Genomic DNA, 19,665 nt, shown 5'->3' with positions numbered 1-19,665 from the left:
TTATCTCCGTCTATAATTGTCAATCCTAAAATACTATTGTATCTTGTCTGGAAGAATTTTTATTGAATAAAGGTCTAAAAGCATGTGCTACTCTAAGCCATGTTAAATTCTCTACACGTATATTTCAGGACAGAATAGTACTGTTATCATAGTAAAAGGAAAGAGATACAGTTAATGAATAACATAAACATAATTTCAATTTGCTTTGGGCTTTGCAAAGCTTTCTGTTCATTGCTGTACCTAATTCTCTTCTAGTTTGTCTGTATTTAGCTCTATATCTATTGAAACTATCTCTGTAGTTTGACTCTATGCGGAGGTTTATTTTAGAAAAGGAGAGGTGTTATTCCTGTTTCACAAAAGTATATATATGTATACATATATATATGTATATATATATACTATATGATGATAGTGATGAGATTAAAAACTTTGAGTTTTTAATCTGGCATCTTTTAAAAAAAATCACAGTTTTTTCTATTATCAGTTTTAAATATAGAAAGATGTATAATGTAAATAATTTATATTTAAAATATGTTGTGACTTGATACTCAAGATATTATTGACGACATTTAAATTATTTGCATATCCCAATGTCTGTGAGAACCATTCAATAAAATAACAAATTGTCTTTAGGCACCGCATTTGGTTTACTCATTTTTATTCTTAATAGAGCCTTGTGCAGGAGCATTGGTCCTTTTAATGTTACTGCACACTAGTTTAACTACCTATGTAAACAGTGTGGCAGTGTTCCTGCTTCTGCCAGAGGACAACTTAATGTGAAAAACAGAGTTGTTTTATTCACCTCTACACAGTGTAGTAGTGTCTTTTAGGTTGGTGGGGAGGGAGGAGGAGTGGGATCTTAACACTTTTCTCCTATGAATAGTTACTTGAATATGCATACTTAAAATCTTTCCAGCCTTAACTTTGCTACTATATTACCTTAGCAAACCATTTCTTTCTGCATAATTTGCACATCACAGTCAGCATACTCTTCATTTTCTGTCTTATTAGGTTAATTTAATTATTGAATAAGAAAATGTATGTCAAAGTAGATAGAGAAACTACTTTGGAGAGATTTATGTTAGTGTCTAATAGTTGAGCAAACAGTTTTGGTCTAATATGGTAGGTACAATGCTACTCTTTAAGAAATATCTGTCCATTCATTTATAGAACAGAAGTATTCTAACAGTTAATTGTAAAACATATCCGTGTTGACTAGTTAGCACTATATTCACATGGAAGAAAATTTTTGTAGACTTGGAATTTTAGTTTCAGGGATAAATCTGGGCCATATTGGGAATAACAATGACCTGATACTTGTTTAGAAAATACCAGTTTTTAAAAAAAATTTTTACGGTCCCTGTTTCAACCTTAGTTTGTAGAGTGTAGAGTACTTCTAGTGCTAGGCCTTGGTGAATGGATTTAAAGCCATGATATCCTGTCATTCAAAGATTTTATAAGCTAACAACAAATACTTTCACCTTTATTGCTCCCAAATCTTATATCTCTTAAAATTTTTTTGTCTTAAATTTAGGACAGAGAAGTGACAGCAGTATCACTTTCTGATGAATGAAGATGGTTTATTTCAAAGTACAAGATCCCGTATTTTAGGATTATTAATGCATCCACAACATTGCAGTCCTATGTGGTTTTTAGATTTCATGTATTCATTTAGGAAATACTGAGTACCTTTTTTTAAAATTAATTACTATTTATTGAGTACATATCAGGCACTGTTCTAGGCATTTGGGATAATTCATGAACAAAGACAAGATCCCTGTCATTTAGGTGCTTATGTTTTAGTGAGAGTGACAACTATTAATATAAGCAGGTTATATAGATTTTAAAAGATAAGTGCTATGGAGGGAAAAATAGAGCAGGGCAAGGGGGATCAGTGTTGAGATAGTCGGGCATTTTGCATTTTTAAATAAGGTCTTCTATGTAAGGTGACATTTTAAAAAAGACTTTTAGGAACTGACGGAGTTAGCCATGCAGGTATTTGAAGGAAGAATGCTCCAAACAAAGGGAACAGCCAGGAGTGTGTCTGGCCTTTTTGAGGAACATGAAGGAAGGTCTTGGAAGCAGAGTGAGAAAGGCAGGAGTAGAATAACCAGATGAAGTTGGAGAGGCAAAGAGGAGAAAGGTCATGAAAAGCTTTGGTGTAGGATATTACAAGGAGTTTGGTTTTTATTCAGAGTGAAATAGTCTTTGCAGGATTTTGACCCTTGTCTGACTACTTTCTGGCAGCATGGGAATCTCTACTTTACAAACTTATAGAAAACATGAATTTGGGAGTCAAAAAGTGTCTTCCACAAACCAAAAACATCATTTAGTGTTCACACTCACCAAGCACCCTGGTCTTCAGAGATAGAAAAGTCTTGATGCTTTCCAGGATTCCGGTGGTGCAGATCAGCCTGTTGTGTCTTCTTTCTCATAACCTTAGATTTCAGCTTTCTCTGGTGTGACAGTTTCCACTAGTTTGTCTTTCTGACTTCACTGTTGTCTCACAACTCTCTCATTTTGTTGTCCTTTGCCATTTTATTGATTCTAGTCACCCTGTGAAACCATAAGGCTGATGATATAAAAATGGATTCTTCCAATCTGATCAGAAAAAACCTCTGAGGTTCTTGAGTTGAAACTTCACTTGCCATTATATAACTTCTTGCCAGAATTAATAAGTTATAATGTTTTCATGAAACACAAATCAGGTCCTTATAATTTTATAACTTTATCCACTCATGTCAATAGGAAAAAGATACTTCCATTGTATAAATTGTATAAAACTAGACTTGTCTCACCACATAGCCCACAGTTTTGAGAGTTCCTGTCCTGGAGCAATTTTGATGTAAGAGTCCCTTTCAAAATTTTTTTTTAAGTTTTTTTCAGTGACTGGATTTGGACAAATTAATGCATGTGAGGATTTGGGAAGAGAGTAGATTACCAAAAGAAAACATATTTTGGTGGAAACAATGTGTAGATAGGAGACCTAGACTGTAGCTGAATTTCTTGATTGCTAAATTTGAGGCTTTAGTAAATCACGTAACCTCTCAATGCCTTGATTTCTTCATTCGTAAAATGAGGTATTGCAGTTTAGATCATCTCTAAATAATTTTGAAAACTTTACAATTCTTAAGTCATATTGGAATTTTTTCTGCTTTTATGGAAAATTAATTAATTTTCTAATTTTGTTTTTTTTAATGCAGGTTAATGGTGCAATGTAAGAAACCTTTAAAAGTTTCTGATGAATTAGTGCAGCAATATCAAATTAAAAATCAGTATCTTTCAGCAATAGCATCTGATGCAGAGCAAGAATCTAAAATTGATCCATATGCATTTGTTGAAGGAGATGAGGAATTCCTTTTTCCTGATAAGAAAGATAGACAAAACAGTGAGAGAGAAGCTGCAAAAAAACACAAGGTGAGTAAAAGAAATCATAATACACCAAAGGGTCGCTGATGTTTTTTAACACTGCTGTGTTAAATGTGGTTATAGTACCACATTTCTAATTTTTTTCTTCTCAAAAGAAAGGTGCCCCAATTTTTAAAACAAACAAACTTAAAAATAAAATAGAATGGGGCGCCTGGGTGGCTTAGTCGGTTAAGCGTCTGACTTTGGCTCAGGTCACGATCTCATGGTTCCTGGGTTCAAGGCCCGCGTTGGGCTCTGTGCTGACAGCCAGCTCAGAGCCTGGAGCCTGTTTCACATTCTGTATCTCCGTCTCTCTCTGATCCTCCCCTGCTCATGCTGTCTCTCTTTCTCTCTCAGAAATAAATGAAACATAAAAAAAAAATTAAAAAAAATAAAATAACATGGATTTATCCTTTTAAATTAGGAAAACATTTTTTTTTGTAAATAGGTAAGAGTTTGTAGACTTTATATCCGGTTTCTGATAATGAAAAGATTTTTATTTACTGTAAGAGTTTTTGGGTTGGAGAAAGTACATTAACTTCTGTAATACTGAAATCAGAATATTTAGGTAGATGAAGTATTTTAATACGGAGTTAAAATATACTGAAATAGGTGAATTCCAAATTTTCAAGAATACAATAAAATACACAATGCTGAGTTTATAACCTACATATTTTTGAATGTGAGTTAGCTTATAGAACCCCTTGATATAATATATTAAATATAGGATAAAGGAGTATTTATTAGAAACTAATATTACCCTTTAAGAGGTGCCTGGGTGGCTCTGTCAGTCAAGCACCTGACTTCGGCTCAGGTCATGATCTCATGGTTCGTGGGTGTGAGCCCTGCATTGGGCTCTGTACTGACAGCTCAGGGCCTGGAGCCTGCTTTGGATTCTATGTCTCCCTATTTCTCTGCCCCTCCCCTGCTCATGCTCTGTCTTTCTCTGTCTCTCAAAAATAAATAAACGGTAAAAAATTAAAAAAATATTTAGGGGTGCCTGGGTGGCTCAGTCAGTTAAGTGTCCAACTTTGGCTCAGGTCATGATCTCACGGTTCTTGGTTTTGAGCCCTGTGTGGGGCTGTATGCTGACACCTCAGAGCCTGGAGCCTACTTCAGATTCTGTGTCTCCCTCTCTCTCTGCCTGTACTTCCTACATTTTCTTTCTCTCTCATCTCTCAAAAATAAATAAAAACTTTAAATAAAAAACAAAAAAAGTTTTGCCTTTAATATAAAATACAGAAATTGAAAGCTGTAAAATTGTGAAAAAGGCCCAATAATAAGTTTAATACAGAGAATTCTTTCACAAAGTGTTTAGCCTTACTATGTGCCTGGTACTTAAAATTTTGTCCTATTATAAATATGAAAACAGTAGTAGCTGGGAAGGCTATAGGTATTATAGAAAGAACATGGACTTTGGAATTTGACAGATTTAGTTGGAATCCCAGCTCCCACTGTTTATCCAGATATATTTCCTGGGTTATCTTTAGAACTATTTTTTATAAGTTGAGCGTGCTACTTATTTATAGATTAATTGTGGGAGTTAGTATGTCTGTAGAACACCTAGTAGGATGCTTGACACAGTTACTCAGTAGTTGGAAGATTTTGTTATTTCAATTATGTATTTCAGTCTAATATGTAATATTGTTTGCAGGTAGAAGATGGGCCATCTAGTGTAACAGTATTATCACATGATGAAGATGCTATGTCATTATTTAGTCCATCTATCAAGCAAGGTAAAACTTTTATTTTCTAATCAAAATATTGCATTTCAGAATTAACTACTACAAACTAATCTGATATTATTTGACTTACAGTGTTCCTTTTTGCATAATTCATGTTTCATACAGTGGTACCTAGCTTAAAAAGATGGATTTATTGCATATTTTGTTCTGGGAGAAGCAAGTTGAGGGGATAGAAAGTCTGTAATGAATTGTTGGAACTTCCTCTCAAATAAAAATGGTTCTCATCTGTAAAATGAGGAGATTTGAAGACATCATCACCTAACGTCCCTCTCTGATCTGAAAACTCAAACGTACAAATTAGACTTGACTGCAGTTTTGTTGTCCTGTACTTTCTCACTCAAATTAGAAGAACTGTTGTTGAAAATTTTAATTTAACACATGTTTATCAAACAAGTTTTATATGTAGGGACTTTTCTTGGCAGTGAGGATACTGTGACCATGACACCACTTTGAAAGTGTCTGACTAGTGCTCTTTGTGCTTGGAATAGAGAGATGTGGCACATTATTTCTTTTACAAAATTAATGTGGTAATGAATGTAATTCCTGTCTTGTGCTTTCTCTAAATTTGGACCATCTCCCACATTCTATAGCTATCTTTTGAGGTGGAGCTTTGAAATATTTTTTAAAAAGTACCCTAGATGATTTTTTATTAAAAAATATATAATTTACTGTTATCCTTTAGATTATTTTAAAATGTTTATTTATTTTTGAGAGAGAAAGGGAGAGCACAAGTTGGGGAGGGGCAGAGAGGGAGACACAGAATCTAAAGTAGGCTCCAGGCTCTGAGCTGTCAGCACAGAGCTCTACGTGGGGCTTGAACCTACAAACTGTGAGATCATGACCTGAGCTAAAGTCCCAACCAACTGAACCACCCAGGTGCCCTCCTAGATGATTTTTTACACCAAATTTCAGAACTGCTCCAGTTAATTTTTAGAACTAACATGCAGAGGCACTTGGAAAGTGACTTTCATCATTCTGAAAGTAAGAACTGTTGCAAATTATTTGATACTCCTAGGATACTTCAGAAGGTTATACACCAAACTGCAATTTTTTTTCTTGTGAGAGAATGTAAAAGGAATTTAACTTCCATTGGTATTTGTATTTTTTCTTAAGTAATCCTATATTTCCCCCCCTACAACTGGGGGGAAAAAAAGAAAAGGAAAAAGGAAAATAAAATTCTAGAACTAAAATGAAACTTAGCCAAGAGGTAATATTTATTGAGTACTTAAGTGTCTGGCACTAGACAAAGTGCTTTAGCTACACCCTTTTCTTTTTAATTCTTGCTATTACTAAGGTATAGAGAGGTTAAGTAACTTGTCCAGGGTCATATTGTTAGTGTTGGAGTTGGGCATTCAAATTCAGAATAGTCTGTCTGACTCAAGAGCCATGGCACTTTTTTTTTTTAAGATTTTTTTTTTAATGTTTTTTATTTATTTCTAGGAGAGAGAGAGAGAGAGAGACAGCGTGAGCAGGGGAGGGTCAGAGAGAGAGGGAGTCACAGACTGAAAGAGGCTCCAGGCTCTGAGCTGGCAGTCAGCACAGAGCCCTATGTGGGGCTCGAACCCACGAACCGCGAGATCATGACCTAAGCGAAAGTCGGACACTTAACCAACTAAGCCACCCAGGCGCCCCTCAAGAGCCATGGCACTTAATCATTGTACTATGCTTCTTTCAGGAAGATAGAAAAATAAAAGTGTGTGTGTACTATTGTCCTGTTAGTGTATATTTTTTTATTTGGTATATAAAATCAGAGTACTTAGCCATGTTATGGATTACGTAGCCTTTAATGAGTTTCCTGGAGAAGTTACTACATTTATTTACAACTTTATTTCTATGAAAAAAATTTCGGGGCACCTGGGTGGCTCAGTCAGTTAAGTGTCCAACTACGGCTCAGGTCATGATCTCATGGTTCGTGGGTTTAAGCCCCGTGTGGGGCTCTGTGCTGACAGCTAGCTCAGAGCCTGGAGCCTGTTTCGGATTCTGTGTCTCCCTGTCTCTCTGGCCCTCCCCTGCTCATGCTATCTCTCTCACTCTCTCAAAAATAAATAAAACATTAAAAAAATTTCTAGATTTTAAGTAAATCACAGTTTTGGTTTAAAAAATATATTTTTTTAGTGTTTTTTTTTTTGAGAGAGACAGAGATCCAGCACGAGCTGGGTAGGGGCAGAGAGAGGGGAGACACAGAATCTGAAGCAGGCTCCAGGCTCCAAGCTGTCAGTACAGAGCCCAACGTGGTGCTCAAACTCATAGACTGTGAGATCATGACCTGAGCTGAAGTTGGACTCTGAACCAACTGAGCCAGCCAAGTGCCCCACGCAAATCACAGTTTCTTATTGCATAATACCCTTATAGGTTTAAAGTTAGATATCTAGTTTAAATAAATAGAATAATACTTATTTGGTCAATAGTGGAGTTTTTTATTTTGCTTTTTGGATTGACATGTATAGATGCTCCACGCCCTACTAGTCATGCCCGCCCTCCATCAACCAGCTTGATTTACGACTCAGACCTGGCTGTTTCTTATACTGACCTTGATAATCTCTTCAATTCTGATGAGGATGAACTAACAGTGAGTATTCTATTAATGGCTAAGGTTATAATATCTTTTCCTTAATTTTATGTAGACTTATTTTTCAGAAGTGATGTGTGACTTGAACAGGACATTTTGGTCCTGAAAAATAGGAAATATTTTGGAATAAAATTTTATTAGTTGGTTTCTTTTTATAAACTTATGTTTGAGCATTCTTGGCATAGTGTCACCTATAAACTGAGCGTGTTTTCTTCATTTTTTTATGTTTGAAGGATATGTGTGATTAATTTGAACTCTACAATATATTCTTTTTCTGCAGTCTTTAGGAAACAGAATTATTTTTCTATTCTTTATTCCTCTCATTTAAGAAATGACCCTAGAATTGACTCACTTAAATAAGAATAATAAATAATTAACGTTTAAATTGTATGCCTTATCAGTTTATTAAAGAATACCACTTCTTTTGAATATGTTTGTCGTCACAACCATTATTATAAGACAGCTGTATACTATAATAATGAAAGAGAAAGAAAAAGTAGTATTTAATTTTGAACATCCATTTGCAGAGATAGGTGATTATAAAAGAAAGCGTAAAATCCCATTTGTTAGAATGTCAAATTAATGAACTGAGTGCTGCACTATCATAAAAGGGAATTCCATTTTCACCTGCATAAAGGTAGCTTGTAAACTTCTGTAGTACATTTGGTCTTTCTTGTCCGATACAATATATACTTTTTTATATAACATACTTTTAATCCTCTCTATTGTATTTGATACCACATGTATTTGTGTATATATACACATGCATACACATATAGGCATATTTGATGTCTTCAATTAAGTGACATAAGGGAGGTATACTGTACATAAACCAACATTCTGTATCTCAAAATATACTGTAGTTTAGAGGGTACCATTTACTAGGTAAATATATCCCTGAATTCTTTGGAACTTTTATGCTTTCTCTCTGTTACTATTCATGTATCTGCTATGGATATTGTGAAGTAAGAAGGTTGTAATTAGAACTGTCATGTTTATCACAAAGTGGCTAGAAGGAGACTTGAACCATGTTGTCAGATATAAAAACATTGGTGACAGATTGGAGATGGTAAAACTTGATTTGTTCAATGTATTAAAACTAATCATTAGTTAAGGATCCTCTTGCTTGTCATATGAGATCTTTCTGAAGTGTATGCTTTCTTTTACGTGTTGCAGCATTTTTATAGGCGGAAGGAGATTCTTAAGGTAAAATTATAAATTAGAATTCAGAGAGGTGATTATAAGGGAAAATTTGATGCATTTTATTTAAGGGGACAAATGTTTTAGGAGTGTGTTTTACTAAGAAGCAGTTCTGTGTTACAAATCCTTATTGCAGGTTTCCGGTTGTTTGTTTGTTTGTTTGTTTTTTAATAGGCTTTAAGTGGTAGATTATTCTTGTATGTGTTCTTAAAGTATCGGTCATTTTATTTGGAGGAACTTTTCCCTCTATGAATTGCAGGATTATCAAATAAAGAGAAATTAATCTGGGTTCAGTGATTGTTTAAAATGTGTTTTAGGTCTTTATGAATTGTATCTGGTATCTAATATTTGACTTTAGCAAAATTCAAAATAATATATTTGATGAATGGGTTCGACCTTCAAGTTACATCTTAATGATTACCATCTTGGATCACATTGCATTTAAAATTTCAGATAAATATGTGTTTTTGTTTTTGTTAATAGCCTGGATCTAAAAAGTCAGCAAATGGAACAGATGATAAATCCAGCTGTAAGGAATCAAAGACAGGAAATCTGGACCCATTATCTTGTATAAGTAAGCTTCCCAAATCTGCTGTAGATAAATCTGCAACTTTTAATATGAATAAAATTCCCCACCCCTTTCTTTTAAACACAGATTAACTTCTTTTTATTTAGTCCTGTGTTAAAATGTGTGTTTTATTAATTATAGGCACTGCAGATCTTCATAAAATGTATCCTACACCACCATCATTAGAACAGCATATTATGGGATTTTCCCCAATGAATATGAGTAATAAAGAATATGGTAGTATGGATATAACACCTGGAGGAACTGTTCTAGAAGGAAATAGTTCCAATATTGGAACACAGTTCAAAATTGAGGTTGATGAAGGGTTCTGTAGCCCAAAACCTTCTGAAATTAAAGTAAGTATTTTATATTTTTGGAAAAATAATTAACTTCCAATATTTTATTATAGATTTAGTTTGTTGCTATATTAAGAAATCTGTTCATCGTGATTCTCATTTTGTAGTTAACAAATTTTAAGGCTGAATAGTAGTAAAACTACAGAGAATGCAGTTAAGAACTCTTGGGCAGCTTCCATAATTTGGCTATTGTAAATAATGCTGCTATAAACAGAGGTGAATGTATCCCTTTGAATTGGTGTGTTTGTAATTTTTGAATAAATACCCAGTAGTGTGATTACTGGACTGTGGTTCCTTTTTTAGGAACCAACCACTGTTTTCCACAGTGGCTGCATCAGTTTGCATTCCCACCGGCAGTGTAAGAGAGTTCCTTTTTCTTCATATCCTCACCAATACCTGTTTCTTGTGTTTTTGATTTTAGCCATTCTTACTGTTGTGAGGTGATATCTCAGAATAGATTTTCTTTTTTTAATTTTTTTTTTATTGTAAGTGAACACCACACCATACGTGGGGCTTAAACTCACAACTCTGAGATCAAGAGTTGCATGCTGTACCAACTGAGCGAGCCAGATGCCCCTCTCATTGTAGTTTTGATTTGCCTAGCCATAATGAGTGATATTGAACAGATCAATGGATAGAAAATAGACACAGGAATATTATTTACCCATAAAAAAGAATAAAGTCTTGCAATTTGCAGTGACCTGGATGGAGCTAGAGAGTGTAATGCTAAGTGAAATAAGTCAGAAAAGGACAAATTCCATATAATTTCACTTCTATGTGGAACTTAAGAAACAAAGCAAATAAGCAAAGGGGAGGGGAAAAAAAGACAAACTAAGAAATGCTCTTAACTATAAAGAACAAACTGATAGTTATCAGAAGAGTTTGGTGGTAAATACTGGGTGATGTATGGAATTGTTGAATCACTATATTGTATATCTGAAACTGATATAACACTGTGTGTTAATTATACTGGAAATAAAATAAAATAAAAAGAATGCATTTAAGAATAGAATAATAGGCACCTGGGCAGCTTAGTCAGTTAAGCCTCTGGCCCTTGATTTCCACTTAGGTCATGATTTATCAGTTTGTGAGATTGAGCCTCACATTAGTCTCTGCGCTGATAGTATGGAGCCTGCTTGGATTTCTCTCTCCCTCTTTTGCCTTTCCTGCTTGTGTGTGCTTGCTCTCCCTCACCACCACCCCCCCAGCCAAATAAACTGAAAAAAAAAAAAAAAAAAGAAAAAGAATAGAATTATATTACATTTTAGTATTTTGTTAAAAGGGGAAAAAAGACTAGATAGAGTCACTTTAGCTTTTTCTCCCCTGGAAGGTAAGATGCTGAAAGTCATGGTCTTTGTATTGTAGGATTTTTCTTATGTCTATAAGCCTGAAAATTGTCAAGTTCTGGTGGGATGTTCCATGTTTGCACCTCTAAAAAGTCTCCCAAGCCAATGTCTGCCTCCTATCAAATTGCCAGAAGAGTGTATTTACCGTCAGAGTTGGACTGTTGGAAAATTGGAGTTGCTTTCCTCAGGGCCTACAGTGCCGTTCATCAAAGAAGGGTATGATTTAGATTTATGTTATCGGTATAGGACAGATGTGCCTATATGGCTTTAATTTTTTTCCTAGAAGTATCTGCTTTGATAGTATTTAGAAAAAAGATACTGGGCTTTGAAGATTCTAAATATTATTTTTTGAATAATAAATTATAATTAGTATTAGTTGGGTATTTAATTATAAGTATTAGGTATTAGTTGGGTATAGATAAATTATTGGAAAACTTAAGTATCATTATACTTTGATTATTTGTCTTTTTTTTGTTTTTGTGGCATCTTAGGATCAATGGAATATGGTTATTTGTAGTACAAGAACTATAGATAGTAAAGGTGGATGTTTAGGTGTGGATAAGTGTAAACATATTTTATTTACAATTTGGAACTAGTTGGTTGGTCCACAGTCTATAGCAGTCACCTAAAGTGGATATATTAACCAGAAATATATTTTAATTATACTTGTAATTTTGCACTAATTGTGCTTTCATATTTATCAATGTTACTGAAAAATACTGGACATTTTTTGTTTGGTTTCATATCACTAACATGTTCCTTTATATATGTGTTTGATTTTCTTTTACTCTGGTAACACTAGTGATGGAAGTACTATTGATCAAGAATATGGTCCTGCTTATACACCTCAAACTCATACTTCTTTTGGGATGCCTCCTAGCAGTGCACCTCCTAGTAACAGTGGAGCAGGAATTCTTCCTTCTCCATCTACACCTAGGTTTCCAACTCCAAGGACTCCAAGGACTCCAAGGACTCCTCGAGCTGGTGGACCTGCTAGTGCTCAAGGTTCAGTCAAATATGAAAATTCAGACTTGTATTCACCAGCTTCCACCCCATCTACATGCAGACCCCTTAACTCTGTTGAACCTGCAACTGTTCCTTCCATCCCTGAAGCACACAGTCTTTATGTAAACCTCATTCTTTCAGAATCAGTTATGAATTTGTTTAAAGACTGTAACTTTGATAGTTGCTGTATATGTGTCTGCAACATGAATATCAAGGGTGCCGATGTTGGAGTTTACATTCCAGATCCAATGCAGGAAGCACAGTATAGGTGTACCTGCGGCTTCAGTGCTGTCATGAACAGAAAATTTGGAAACAATTCAGGATTATTTCTTGAAGATGAACTAGACATCATAGGACGCAACACAGAATGTGGCAAAGAAGCAGAAAAACGTTTTGAAGCTCTCAGGGCTACTTCTGCTGAACATGTTAATGGAGGACTAAAGGAATCTGAAAAATTTCCTGACGAGTTGATACTATTGCTACAAGATCAGTGCACTAATTTATTTTCACCCTTTGGAGCAGCAGACCAAGATCCTTTTCCCAGAATTGGTGTAATTAGTAATTGGGTACGTGTTGAAGAGCGGGACTGTTGCAATGACTGCTACCTTGCATTAGAACATGGGCGTCAGTTCATGGATAACATGTCAGGAGGGAAAGTTGATGAAGCACTTGTGAAAAGTTCATGCTTACACCCCTGGTCCAAAAGAAATGGTAAGTATGCTAATGGAATAATTTTTGTTTATTTTCCTTTAATTGTAGGACTTTGCTTTTCTTTTGTAGGAAAAAGTATTAAAGGCAGTTTTCCATGTAGCTAATAGAGACACTAAAATTTTGACTTAAAACTCCTTTAAGGAAGACATTTTTAAAGAGAGAATTTCTTAGCAGTTTAGTTTAATTTCACCAATAAAAGTATAGTTCTCATAAGTCTGTAATTATGTACTTATGTAGGAGTATAAAAGGTACTTTGCAGATGTTAATTAACAGAAAATTGCTAGTTGTATGCTTTATTCAACATTCTTTCACTCATTAAATATTTACTGAGCACCTGATATGTGCCGCACACTGTTCCTTTATAAAAGTGCAGCATTAAACGGAGCAAACTTCTTGCCTTTTTTGAGCCTATTTAATTTAGTGTGGAACAAACAAAAAAGTAATTATATAATGTTAGTGATGAATGGCTTTGAAGAAAAAGCAAGTGGAAAGGAGTAGAAAAGGACAGGAGTGCACTATTTTATTTATTTATTTGGGTATTTTGTGATTTATTTTAATTAATTATTTAACTAATTTAAGTGAGCTCTGCACCCATTGTGGGGCTTAAACTCACATCCCAAGATCAAGAGTCACATGCTCTACTAACTGAGCCAGCCAGGTGCCCCAGGAGTGTATGGTTATTTTAGATGTACGGTTAGGAAAAGTGTTACCGAGAGACAGCATTTGAGCAAAAGCCTACATAAAGTGAGGGAATGGAGCCACGTGGCTAACCAAGGGAAGAATGTTTCAGGTAGGGCAAAGACCCAGAGGCTTTGTATGGCTAATATGTTTGAGGAACAGTAAAGAGACCGTTGTTGCTGGAATGGATTGGGTGATGGAGAGATTGGTCAGACATGGAATCTAAGAGCTGGCCAAAAACCAAAATCATGTAGGGTTCTTATGGACTATGTAAAACCTTTATAGTTTATTCTAAGACTGATGGGAAGCTATAGGTCAGTTTTTATCAGAGAAATAACATGGTGTTTTTTCTGTCTGTTTTTTAAAAAGATCATTCTGGGGCAACTGGGTGGCTCAGTCAGTTAAGTGTCCAACTTCGGCTCAAGTCATGATTCACTGTTGTGAGTTTGAGCCCCGCATCGGGCTTTGTACTGACAGTGCAGAGCCTGGAGCCTGCTTCAGATTCTGTGTCTCCCTCTATCCCTGCCCCTTCCCTGCTCATGCTCTGTCTTTCAAAAAATAAAATAAATGTTAAAAAAAAAAACAAAATAAAAAGATCATTCTGGCAATTATGTGTTGTGAAGGTAAGAATAGAAGCAGATNTAAAAAAAAAAAGAAGCAGATAGAGTAGTTAGGAGGCATTTAGAAAGATGGTATAAGATAATGGTAACATCAAAAATTGGAAGCAGTAGAGATAAGAGTAGTAGGTTCTAGGTATATTTGGGAAATAGAACCTACAGGATTTGCTGATACATATAAGGAATGATAAGGCATCATGGAGAGCTTAGGCAGCAGGATGAATGATGGCTCTAATTATAGAGGAGGGAAGCACTGGGGGAGGAGGTCAAGTACATATGTGGAGATACAAGTTTTAAATTCACAGGAGTGGTTGGGGCTAGGGATGAAAATTTTCTAGTGTAAGTTATCAGTGTGAAAATCTATGGAGCTGATCTAACAACCTAGAGAGTAACTAGAGTGAAGTCTGAGGATGGAACTGACATTTAGATATGGAGTAGAAGGGGAAGATACAGGATAGGAAATCAAGGAGACGGGAGGAAAACCAAGAGAGTAGGATGTCCTAGAAGTCAAGTAAGTATAAGAAATGTTTGGAGAAGGAGAGAATGATCAGCATCAAATAATGTTATGTAAGTACAACATCAAATATTAGTTGTGTAGAGTTCTAAAGATCTAGGGGCGCCTGGGTGGCTCAGTTGGTTAAGTGTTCTACTCTTGATTTCAACTCAGGTCATATCTGAAGGTTTGTGAGTTTAAGACATGCATCAGGCTCTGTGCTAATGGTGTGGAACCTACTTAAGATTCTGTCTCTCCTTCTCATTGCCTCTTCCCTACTTGTTCACTCGCTCACTTGCTCTTTCTCTCTCTCTCAAAATAAATAAACTCAAGAAAATTAAAAAAAAAAAGGTAATGAGTTAATTCATATTACATGCTTGGCACAGTGCTTGAAACATCGTACTAAATTAATTTAAGTTCCCATTATTATTATTATTAAAATAATCCGATATTTTTCTTTTTTTTTTCAGTATTTTTAAAAAGTTTTTATTTATTTTGAGAGACAGCACAGGTGGGAGGAGAGCAGAGGAAGAATCCCAGTCAGCATCCACATTGTCAGTGCAGTGCGTGATACAGGTCTCGAACTCACAAACTGTAAGATCATGACCTGAGCTGAAATCAAGAGTCGGATGCTTAACTGACTGGCTGACTGAGCCACCCAGGTGCCCCCAGATATTTTTAAACTTTCAGACCCAACCAACCAAGCAACCAAACTACAGTTCTTTCAAAAGTTTATTTATTTTGAGAGAGTGGGGAGTGTGGAAGGGCAAAAAGAAAAGAGAGAGAATCCCAAGCAGGCTCCCCACTGTCAGCACAGAGCCCCCAGTGGTGGGCCTCGAACTCACAAAAGTGTGAGATCATGACTTAAGCCAAAATCAAGTCAGACGCTTAACTGATTGAGCCACCAAGGCACCCCAACAGTTTTTAAAAGATGTCTCAATATACCACTAAGTTTTCTAACTTTTTACTGTAATACAGAAAATTTGCCTCCTTCAAAATGTGGTTTTTGTTAAGGATCTTTTTTCTAAGATGGTATATACCATATAATCTCTATTTGGTCCATGTGTCATTTGCTAATTCAGTCATTTTTTGACACATGCAAAACAGTGTGCTTAGTATTCTGGGAGATATGATGATACCCTACACTTATTCATTTATTATTTTATTTAAAATTTTGTAATGTTTATTTTTGAGCTAGAGTGTGCAGGGGGAGGGGCATGAGAGGGAGATTTAAAATTTGAATTAGTCTCTAAGCTCTGAGCTGTCAGCACAGAGCCCGAGGCAGAGCTCAAACCCATGAACTGCAAGATCATAACCTGAGCCAAATTCAGACACTTAACTGCTGAGCCACCCAGATGCCGCAATAATTTTATTTTAAAAAATATTTTAGTTCATATACAGTGCAATATTGGTTTCAGAATTGAAGAACCTATTTTTAAATCGTTTATGCACTACTCAGAGAACTAAAACTATAATGCACTGTTGAAAGAAGTAAAGATAACCTAAATGCCTGCCCACTCACAGGAGAATGGATAAATAATTACAGTGGTACAGATAGAATGTATAGATCTGAACATGAATAAAACTATATGTAACAAATAGATAAATCTTAGTATTGAGGGGAAGAGAGAGGGATCAAGTCCCAGAAGATTATATATGGTATGATACCTTTTTAGAAAGGTTTTTTTTTTTTAATTTTTAATGTTTATTTTTGAAAGAGACAGAGCATGAGTGGGGGAGGGGCAGAGAGGGAGGGAGACACAGAATGTGAAGCAGGCTCCAGGCAGAGCTGTCAGCACAGAGCCCAACACAGGGCTTGAACTCACAAATTGTGAGATTATGTCCTGAGCTGATGTCAGACGCTTAACTGACTGAGCCAGCCAGGCGCTCCTACAAGGTTTTAAAATAAGCAAAACTAAATGTATTTTTTAGATGCACATAAAATTCAGGATAGCAGTTACTTTTTAAAAGCTGAGGGAGGGATAGGATAGGGAGAAGCACTTGGGTGATGTTCTAGTTCTTGGGTCATGAGATCATAGTTGTTCATAAGATTATTAAAGAAGATTTGTGATGTAAGATAGGAGGGCAATACATGGACCAATGGTTAATATTTTGTTCATGACATATTTTGATGACTCATCAAATTCAAGGACCAAGTTAAAAAAGAAAAAGGTATAAGTGAATGTTGTAGATGTTCACAAAAAGGGCAGGATTATTTTCAGCCATAGGTAGTAGTTAAGAACGTAGCCTGTGGGGGCATTGTGGTGATCATTTTACAATATATATAAATATTAAATCTTTATATCATACGTTAGAAACTAATGTTATCTCAATATTATCTGTAATAAAAAATAAAAAAGAATTTATGCCAGTTGCACCTTAAAAAAGAACCAACTCATTTGCCAAATAATAGAGAATATTGAGCCTTGATATTTTTTGTGTTATTATAAACATTAATGTAAACTGAAAACTTTATATCCATTAATATAAATTTCACCCCAAGAACTTGTGTTAAAATAATTCAAAACAATCATGCCTGGCTGACTTAATTGGAAGAGCATGCCACTCTTGATCTCAGGGTCATGAGTTCAAGCCCCACATTGGGTATAGAGCTTACTTAAATAAATACTTTAAAAAAAAAATTTAAAACAAAAAGCAGTGCCTTTGCATTTCAGTATAAAACAATGCTGTAAAACCTAAATGTGTAATATTTATTGGAATACTTTAATTAAACTACAGCAGCATCATGAAAGGAAAAGTCCTACATTAGGTAGGACTTTTGCCCTAATTGTTTCCTCTGCCTGGGACACCTTTTCCCCACATATTTACATGGGTAACTGTCTGGTCTCCTTGAAATCTTCTCAGATATTATTTTCTCAGTATGAAATTGCAACCCCCTCTCCACATTCTCCATCTTGTTTCTTTTGTTTTTTTCGATAGTGTGCGTTTTACCTTCTAACATACTGTATAATTGATTGGTTATCTCTCCATTAAATTTACCCAATGTGAATTCTGTATAAATGCAAGAATTTTTGTCTGTTTTGCTTGTTGATATATCCCAAATACTTAGAAAATAGTGCCTGGCATATAGTAGAGGTTCAAGGGATAAAAATATTTGTTTGAAGGAATTAAAAATCTATAAACAAGTTTGTATATATATATATTTTTTATTTATTTTGAGAGAGAGAAAGTACAAGCAGGGGAGGGCCAGAGTGAGAGTGGAAGAGAGACAATCTCAAGCAGGCTCCACACTGTCAGCGTAGAGCTCAACTGTCAGGATAGGGCTCAAACTTGCAAACTATGAGATAATGACCTGAGCCAAAATCAAGAGTCAGACACGTAACCGACTGAGCCACCCAAGCACCCCGACAGTTTGTGTATTTTAATGGTGATGTTAATTTTTTTCAAGATATAAAAAGCTTTGTTATAATATTTTAAAAATGCATACTTGCTGAAAAGAAAGGATCTAGACAATGCAAAAAAGAAGTAAAAATTACCCATATTGCTGCCCATACTTGCCATTACAAAACTCCAAGATGACTCTGATTTCAATAGCTTTATTGACTGCCATACCATACAATTCACTCATTTAAAGTGTACAGTGGAATGGTTTTTAGTGCAGGCATGCCTCGGAAACTTTGTGCATCGGTTCCAGACTACCACAATAAGGTGAATATCACAAGGAAGTGAGTCAAGTGAATATTTTGGTTTCCCAGTGCACATAAAAATTTTATTTACACTACACTATAGTCTTATTAAGTGTGCAGTGGCATTATGTCTAAAAAATGTATAGCCTTAATTTTAAAATACTGCATTGCCAAAAAATGCTAACCATTATCTGAGCTTACAGCAAGTTATAAATCTTTTTGCTGGTTGCCTCATTGTTGATGACTGCTGACTGAGGAGGATGGTGATTGCTGAAGAATGAGGTAGCCCTGGCAATTTCTTAAAATGAGACAACAGTGAAATTTGCCACATTGATTAGAGTCGTCTTTTCATGAACAATTTCTCTGTAGTAGGAGGTGCTCTTTGATAGCATTTTACCCACAGTGGAACTTCTTTCAAAATTGGAGTCAGTCCTCAAATTCTGCTGCTGCTTTACCAGCGAAGTTTATGTAGTATTCTAAATCCTTTGTTGTCATTTCAACAATCTTCACAACATCTTCACTGGATAAGAAGCAACTTCTCATCCATTAAAGTTATATAAAGAAATTCAAGCAATTCAGTCACATCTAATTCTAGTTCTGTTTCCACCTCATCTCCACTGAAGTCTTGAATCCTTCAAAGTCATCCATGAGGGTTGGAATCAGCTTTTTCCAAACTCCTGTTAATGTTGTTTTTTGACCTCTTCCCATGAATCACAAGTGTTCGTAAGTGGCATCTAGAATGGTGAATCATTTCCAGAAGCTTTTCAGTTACTTTGCCCAGATCCATCAAAGGAATTACAATCTATGGCAGCTACAACTTTATGAAATGTATTTCTTAAATAAATAAAACTTGAAAGTTGGAGTTGCTCCTTAATCCATGGGCCACAGAATCGATGGATGTTGTGTTAGCGGGGATGAAAACAACATTAATCTTATTGTATGTCTCCATCAGAGCTCTTGGGTAACCAGGAGCATCGTCATTGAACAGTCATATTTTGAGGAGATTGGATGTGTTCAGGGTCATATGGCTGTAGACCGAGCAGTCATATTTTGAAAGGAATCTTTTTTTCTGAGCAATAGATTTTAGCAGTGGACTTAAAATATTCAGTAAATCATGATGTAAACAGATGTGTTATCATCCAAGCTTTGTTCTGTTTATAGAGCCAGGGCAGAGAACATTAAGCATAATTCTTTTTTTTTTTTCTTTCTTTAATTTGTAAGGGCCCTAGGATTTTCAGAATGGTAAATGAGTGTTGGCTTCAACTTAATGTCACCAGTCACATTAGCCCTTAACAAGAGAGACAGCAAAGTCCTTTAAAGCT

The 19,665-nt window shown here is 35.4% G+C and overlaps 1 protein-coding gene across 1 annotated transcript in view; it reads left to right on the top strand.

Moving 5' to 3' along the window:
- Positions 1 to 19,665, top strand: part of MED13 (mediator complex subunit 13) — a 109,907-nt gene that overhangs the window by 58,684 nt on the left and 31,558 nt on the right. The window contains exons 10-16 of the mRNA XM_077745625.1: positions 3,204 to 3,417; positions 5,063 to 5,144; positions 7,601 to 7,722; positions 9,406 to 9,496; positions 9,632 to 9,846; positions 11,212 to 11,408; positions 11,995 to 12,908. Coding sequence (XP_077601751.1) covers positions 3,204 to 3,417; positions 5,063 to 5,144; positions 7,601 to 7,722; positions 9,406 to 9,496; positions 9,632 to 9,846; positions 11,212 to 11,408; positions 11,995 to 12,908 — 1,835 coding nt within the window. The remainder of the gene's footprint in view (positions 1 to 3,203; positions 3,418 to 5,062; positions 5,145 to 7,600; positions 7,723 to 9,405; positions 9,497 to 9,631; positions 9,847 to 11,211; positions 11,409 to 11,994; positions 12,909 to 19,665) is intronic.

Source organism: Crocuta crocuta, unplaced genomic scaffold, assembly GCF_008692635.1.
Source record: "Crocuta crocuta isolate KB4526 unplaced genomic scaffold, BGI_CrCroc_1.0 scaffold333, whole genome shotgun sequence".
In the NCBI taxonomy this organism is placed as follows: domain Eukaryota; kingdom Metazoa; phylum Chordata; class Mammalia; order Carnivora; family Hyaenidae; genus Crocuta; species Crocuta crocuta.
Note: the sequence above shows the minus strand (reverse complement) of the source record. Positions and strands in the feature narration are given on the sequence as shown.